The sequence below is a fragment of the Penaeus vannamei genome, chromosome 6, assembly GCF_042767895.1.
Source record: "Penaeus vannamei isolate JL-2024 chromosome 6, ASM4276789v1, whole genome shotgun sequence".
In the NCBI taxonomy this organism is placed as follows: domain Eukaryota; kingdom Metazoa; phylum Arthropoda; class Malacostraca; order Decapoda; family Penaeidae; genus Penaeus; species Penaeus vannamei.
This window is the reverse complement of record NC_091554.1, coordinates 45,395,032-45,403,209: the sequence shown is the minus strand read 5'-3', so window position 1 is coordinate 45,403,209 and position 8,178 is coordinate 45,395,032. Positions and strand designations below refer to the sequence as shown.

General features: G+C 30.3%; 1 protein-coding gene across 1 annotated transcript in view; it reads right to left on the bottom strand.

Moving 5' to 3' along the window:
- wal (electron transfer flavoprotein subunit alpha wal) overlaps positions 1-3,821 on the bottom strand; it is a 4,005-nt gene extending 184 nt beyond the window's left edge. Inside the window, exons 1-8 of the mRNA XM_027362505.2 lie at positions 3,687-3,821; positions 2,919-3,065; positions 2,561-2,702; positions 2,239-2,402; positions 1,432-1,590; positions 1,118-1,255; positions 800-940; positions 1-267 (exon numbers count right to left, since the gene is read on the bottom strand). The exon at positions 1-267 is cut by the window's left edge and continues 184 nt beyond it. Coding sequence (XP_027218306.1) covers positions 202-267; positions 800-940; positions 1,118-1,255; positions 1,432-1,590; positions 2,239-2,402; positions 2,561-2,702; positions 2,919-3,065; positions 3,687-3,725 — 996 coding nt within the window. The 5' untranslated portion in view covers positions 3,726-3,821 and the 3' untranslated portion in view covers positions 1-201. The remainder of the gene's footprint in view (positions 268-799; positions 941-1,117; positions 1,256-1,431; positions 1,591-2,238; positions 2,403-2,560; positions 2,703-2,918; positions 3,066-3,686) is intronic.
- Positions 3,822-8,178: the final 4,357 nt, after the last annotated feature.

Below are 8,178 nucleotides of genomic sequence, written 5' to 3'. Positions count from 1 at the left end.
CCAGGTTAAGAACATCTGCACATAAAAAGTTACCCGATACATCTGTCGCAACATCCCAATTATAAGAAGATACAAAAGAATAAAATGAAATTACAGCATCTACAGACACAGCAAAGCACAGAATATGATATTGAAACCAAGTTCCAAACTTCAAGTGCATGTATTCCAAACACTGTACTAAAAGGATGAGGTCTTTATGCCTTAAACTTTCTCAATCATCTCAGGTACAGCCTTGAACAGGTCAGCCACCAAGCCCAGGTCAGCAACCTGTAAAAATAAATACATTATCATTATCACACTGTACTAAGCATGAAGACTACAAAGCACAAGGGATCACAGACTAACAGAAAGAGGACAAAGGCATTGGAGAGAAACTGAAAGCATAAGTGAGTGGATGTGTGTCAGTATGCCTGTGTGAATATGTGCATGTGTGTGTGGGTATGCGTGAGCGTGTGGGTATGCGTGAGCATGTGCGTGTGCATGAGTGAATGAGTGAGTGAGTGAGTGAGTGAGTGAGTGAGTGAGTGAGTGAGTGAGAGAATGCCTCCCTGAGTGAGTGGGTGACAGCGAAGGTGCAACTAATTTCATGACATGTCAATCATGTGAGCAAGAAATAAATAATATATGCAAATTACTTTGCTTAATAATGCATGTAATCACTTATCCAGAAATGACTAACAAATTCCACTTTGGAAAATACCGCAAAAAGTATGAATTACAAGACAAAATGAAAGTATATTATCATTATTACTACAATTATCTTATAAAAATAATTTCTAAATATCCCCCAGTTACCAACCTGGAAGATGGGTGCCTCAGGATCCTTGTTGATGGCCACAATGGTCTTCGAGTCCTTCATGCCAGCCAGATGCTGAATGGCTCCACTGATTCCTACAGCAATGTACAGCTCTGGGGCTACAATCTTTCCAGTCTGACCGACCTGTTGGACAGATGCACAAATTGAAGAAATAGATGTAAAATGTAGATTTAATGGGAAAACCTTAGGTTACACAGTTATCTTAGCCCTTTGTTAGACCATAGATCCTTTTTTTTTTTCTTTCTTTCTTTTGTCTTTAATCTCATGATACTTATTACTTTCATAACTCTACTGCCTTACCTGCATGTCATTGGGGACAAAGCCAGCATCAACAGCTGCTCTCGAGGCACCAACGGCAGCATTGAGCTTGTCTGCCAGTTTGTACAGCATTTCAAAGTTTTCTCCACTCTTCATGCCACGGCCTCCACTAACGACAGTCTGGTAGAACAGAGACAAATAATTGTTTGTTTAGTGGAGAACCACCTCTAAAAATAAGCAAGAGTAACTGCCGTAAACAGAAGCTTAAGCCATTGCAGCTATCAAATCATATTTTCAAAGTGCAAATTGCGTGCCTCTTTCACTTATTTTACTGGGAAACTCGAACACTGTCCTACCTTGGCAGCAGTCAGCTCTGGACGGTCAGACTTCGACAGTTCCTGGCCAATGAACTGGGACATATCAAGGGGTAGATCAGAGACAGGAAGAGGCTCGCTCCCTGCACTTCCACCACTAAGCTCTGCTGGCTCGAAGCTTGTTCCACGTACTGTAATTACCTGTGATGGATTATGGTGGGGATTCTCAAATATGCTACTTTCAGATAGAAGAAAAGGTATAGCTTACCCTCAATACTTTAGATACCTGTTATTTCTTTTCTTCACCCTCTCCCAATCTTTTTTACAAGACTATATGGTACATTCACCCTTTTTCCTGAGAATTCTTAATTTCACAGTACAAAAATTGAGTACTTAGCAAATCAATAAACAAAAACTCATCACACATTGCAAAAAACTAATACATAAGAACTCTTATCACATTTCAAAATGAAAAAAAGAAGAAAGATTATACATATCTAATGTTTCAAATTCAGAAAGTTTGTCCTGAGGTTAATAGAGGTTAACAGTAGTAGTTATGACTTGGGAACAATTATTTTGGGTCATATAAGTGTTCAGTGGATTTAAAAACTTTTATAATATAGATAAGGTTTCTCTTCTTTATATCCACTGTAAAACAGACTCAATTTGAAACAAGACTCTAAAACCAAGAGGAATAAAGAAAAAAATATCTACTGTATTAATAATGACATACTATCAATCAAATGAAATGTTATTTTAGTTTATAAAGTAGAACTGCTAGACTTTGACCACCCATTCCTGCAGATGAGTAATAAAAGACTATGATAGTATTATTAATGGAAAACCAACCTTGACGGCATCCTTGCTCTTGAGGGTCATGAGCGCATTGCCTGCATAAATTGAGCGGACGAACGTATCAGGAGCCTTGACTTCAATTATGTCACTAATGGGAGATACATCTAGCTGAGCTGCAACACGTGGCAACAAGGACTTTCCGAGGGCTGAGGCTCCAGCTAACAAATGGAAAAATAATTAGATGGCATGTATATATTTCCCATTTACAGAAAACAGGATGCGACAATAATTCATAATATCCCTTAGGTCTAGGTCTAAAATGTATCGTCTTTCACTGAATCAGAAAATAAGCCGTCTTCATACAGCTGAAACATACCGACAATATGAGTGTAGTTGAACTGATTCTGGGAAGCAAGCACAATGGGGGCCAGACGTTCAGGAAGGAAGCCTACAAGAGCATCAGAGTCGGCAACGAGAATCTTGGTAACACCGCTGGCTTTGGTTAGCTCTTCAACCACCTGAAAACATAATTATGCCGATAAATATCCTCTTAGTATATTATTGACTACTACATATTCTGGAATTTGGATTTGCAGACTCTTGAAATAATCAGTGTAAGGCCAGTGATAGATGCACAGTAAGTCTTTTAACAATTTAGCCATGACTTTGTAAGCAATCAAAAATCTTAAAATTCAAGAAAAACCCTGTAATAAATAACACCAAAAAAAGCCTACCTTTGAGCAGTTGTGACCGGCTACAAGGCAAGACACATCGCCTCCGAGCTTCTTGGCTGCTGTGATTGCGCTGAGGGTAATGGGTGTCAAGGCATTGTTATCATGCTCGGCAACCACCAGCGTCGACTGGAAGCGACGACTTGCAGCCTGAAATGGTGAATTTACGCAAGTAGTAAGAAAGGCTATGAAGAGATGGAAAAAAGAATAATAAATTAGAGGCAAAAAGACAAGAATATTAATACAATGGGATACAAACTGATGAAAATGAAGACAAAGCAAAACAACCTAAAATAAAAGCAGTAGAAGAGACAAGATAATAACTACGAAGAAGAAAGGAAATTCGCTCAACTGACAAATGAAATTTAAAGTATACATTCCTTTCTCAATGTCATTACTCTCTGAAGGACCAGAATATGAAATCTTAAAACTTGAAAATATTCGTCTTTTATCTTTAGGGTTATCTAATGAACCCCAAATTCACATAACTGCCCTAATTTCATGGTATTTAATATCCACAACTTCTCCTTTGTTGTGAAAGTTATAAATACATTGGAAACAATATAACACGTAATTTACCTTAAAATCGTACCCAATGACATACAAATTACACAAGAAATTTATACCGTACTTATACCCAATTTAGGGGGGTCCAAACACACTACCATAGAATACTCTTAAAACCTTCCTATTTCGCCAATTATCCTATTTTTTCAGAGCTCTTCGCATCTTCAGGGTTTTCCTAATGATACTGAAAGCCATTATATTTACCTGGCAGAGGCGAGTGGCGTTTCTTGTTACGGCGAACATCTTTTCTGGCTAAAGTTTTGTCTGCTCTTCGCCGTGATATAATAACTTTCTCGGTGCGCTATACTTAGCATAAAAGTGCTATGATTATGAGATTATTTATATAATTTTTTTTGTATGGTTCGTTTTTTTTTCATTTGTTGTGATCTATGATATGAAGTTATTTTTGATGAGGTGGTGTAGTTGCATTGATTATAATAGCTTTATAATTACAGGAGACAGAGAAAATTCTTTGATTACGTAGTCTAAATATGACCTTTAAACACGATATACACAACTGAGAACATGAATATCTGCTTTTTTTTATAATAATTCTAGATACATGATTAATTCAAATTGTATATTTGTGGTTTGATGAACTTTCGTAATGTGTGCTATGATATAGCAAAAAGCGCTTCCTAAGCAGTCCTCGCATTGAGTTGCCAGATAGTCATATTCTATCGCAATAAATTATAAATACAGAGTTACTACAGTACTTTTACTACTACAACTACTACTGTTGCTGCTAATAATGCTACTGCTACATTCATCTATTTCTAACACTTCTATTACCACAACTGTTCCTTGTACTACAACTACAACTTTTATATAATAAAAACAACTAATATTGTTACCACTCATGCTACTCTTATCACTAATGTTGATAATGGTATAGTAAATATTAATGATAATAGTAGTAATGATAATAACAATAATGATAATAATAATAAATGAGAATGACAATATTGATAACTATAATGATAATATTGTAAATATTGATAATAATAATGATGATGATGATGATAATACTAATAATAATAATGATAATAACAATGATAATAATAATAATACCAACAATAATGATAATGATGATAATAACAATTATGATCATAATGATGATGATAACAATAATAATAATAAGGACAATAATAACAATAACTATATAATCACAATAATAATGATAATAGCGAGTATGATAATAATAATGATAATAATAATAATTATAATGACAATAATAATAATGGTGAAAATAATGATAATAAAAGTAATGATAATGATAGTAATGATAATAATAATGATAATAATAATAACTATTATTATTATCATTATTATTATTATTATTATTATTATTATTATTATTATTATTATTATTATTATTATTATTATTATCATTATTATTATTATTATTATTATTATTATCATTATCATGTTAATTATAATAATAATAATAATAATGATAATAATAATAATGATAATAACTATTATTATTATTATTATCATAGTAATAATGATAATAATAACAATAATAATAATAAGAAGAATAACAACAATGATAACAATGATAATAATAGTATTAATATTAATAATGATAATAATAATAATAGGAATAATAACAATGATAATAATCATAATAGTGATAATGATGATAATGATGATAATGAAAATAATGATAATAGTTACGATAAAAACAATGATAACAATGGTATTAATACTAATGATAATGATAATAATAATAATAATAACAACAATAATAATATAAATAATGATTAGGTCAAGGAATGTAATATTAATAATACTAACAATAGTAATAATAATAACAGTAATAATAGTAATGATAAAAAAATGTAGCAATAAAATAATGATAATAATAATACCAATGAAAATAATAATGATAATAATAACGATGGTAATAATAACATCAATAATGATAATAACAATGATAGTATAAATTAATAATAACAATAAAGACAATATGAAATAATCATAACAATAATCATAGTCATAATGATAATGATAACAATAGCGACAATGATAATAGTAACATAATTATGATAATAATGATGATAACAACAATAATATCAATGGTAATAATGATAATGATGATAATAATGATAATAATAAATAATAATGATAATAATAATAATGATGATGATAATGATAATAATAATGATAATAATAATAAAGAATAATGATAATAATAATAATGATGATAATGATAATAGTGATAATAACAATAATAACAGTGATGATTGTAATAAAAATAATGATAATAATAACATTGATGATTACAATAGTAATAGTAGTACCAATAATAATAACAATAATAAAAATCATAATAATGACAACATAATAATAATGATGATGATAATTTTAATAACAATAATAATAATGATAATGATGATGATAATAATGATAACGATAAGAGTTACAGCATAAGGTTGATAATGGTAAGTACGCAATAATAATAATGGTGATAATGACAATAACAGTGGTAATATTAATGAGAATAGTACTACCAATTACGAGGATGATAATAATCATAATCCTGATTATCATCATTATGATAACAATAATAATCATCATAATAATAACCATAATGATAATTATCATATTGGTAATAGTAACAACATGACAGTAATAATAATAATAACAATAATGATAATAATGATAATGATAATAATAATAACAATAATAATGATATCAGTGATAGTAACAACAGCATTAATAACAGCAACAACAATGACAACAGTGATAACAATAACAATCACAATAATGATGATAATGATTATAATAACAAAAATTATACAATAATAATAATAATTTCTCTGAAACCAAGTTACGCGACTACATGACTCTGATATTGCTCTGTTGTGAATGAGAATGAATATCTTCACAATACAAGAGATGTATAGTGAATTTCCACATTTGTCAACATGAATACGGTTTATGATAAACACACACACACGCACATACACACACACACACACACACACACACACACACACACACACATATATATATATATATATATATATATATATATATATATATATATATATATATATATATATATATATATTGTGTGTATGGTGTGTATATATACATATATACATATATGTATGCATATATGTATATATATATGCACATACATATGTATATATATAAATGTGTGTGTGCGTGTACATTTATGCTAGGTATGATTTCCGTGAATCTACAAATTTGTCAGTTTGATAGAAGAATCCGTAAAGGTGTGGATTGAATTCGTGAAATAATCTCATCCTTTTGCACATTTTCTTTGTCATCGTAAACTTTGATCAACAGGAAATTCCCGAGATATGAACATATTTCTGCAGATGTACTATTTGAAAAGCTGGACTGATAACTAGCTGGTTTAAAGTGGATATTCAAGATCATTTTTTTTAACGAATAGATATATAGATATTTCTATCGGTAATTTTCTATGTCGCAAGGATTTTTTGTGTGATTAGATACAGACTGAATGTATATATATATATATATATATATATATATATATATATATATATATATATATATATATATATATGTATGTATGTATGTATGTGAGTGTATGTGTGTGTGTGTGTTTCCAAAGACAATTTTTTTTTTTTTTGAAAAGCTATACTTCCAGCGCCCACAAAATATTTTAGATATTAAGTAATTATTTTAGTCTAATGGAGCCTTTCATAAGATTAGTAAATCAATAGTTTTAAGCACATTTATCGATTACAATGCAAAAACATTTCAAGAAAATATCCGAATTCACAATTTCTAGATTCCTCAAGGTCCACAATTCATCAAAATTCATATAACTCAAAATATCTTCAGCATCGGTAACTTCAGTCCAAAAGACACTCTTACGCTAAATACTATATAAATACTATAATTATACTATAAATATTATACTTATACTATAATAAATAAATAAATACTATAAATAAATAAATAAATACTATACTTATACGCTAAATACTATACTTATGCTAATACCGGTATCTTGTTTTTGGCCCTGCACATGCTCAGCAACACCTGAAAGAGGGAAAGACTAGATCACTAGCAGCTCGAGGTGTCATGGCGTCTGTTTTAATGATTGTTCAATGAAAACATAACCATTAAAGTCATTATTTTCCATCCTTTTTGAAAATGGAAGAGACCAAAATGATAGACTTTCACAAAGCATCCGTAACTTTTGTGACGTCATCAAAATAAACCCCACGTGCTTTTTTTTCCAAAAATAGAATCAGACGCCATGACACTTCCTTGAGTTGATATTGATCTAGCCTTTCCCACCTGAAAGATCGGTGCAAATATTCACATTTGGATCGGTTATACTTCCTTTATACTTACTGCCTTTGATATTAATTTGTTTTATATCATTTATTTATTTATTCATCTATCTATTATTGTTCCGAGCCACTTTAGGGCAAGCATATGATCTTCGAATGGGGACAAATCTCATAAAAAGGGGGAAACGAAAATAAAGAGGGAAGCTAGAGAGACACAAAGAAACTAGTCATGACTTCCTTTCATTTTAAACATTTTCGCCATTGCTTTTTCTTGTTATTTATCGTTTTTTTTTCAAATCTTGCCGTTCTATTTTTTGTTGTTGTTCATTTGGTTTGTCTGACTTTTTATGTGTCTGTCTATTTATCTATATCTGTCTATCAATATCCTCTTG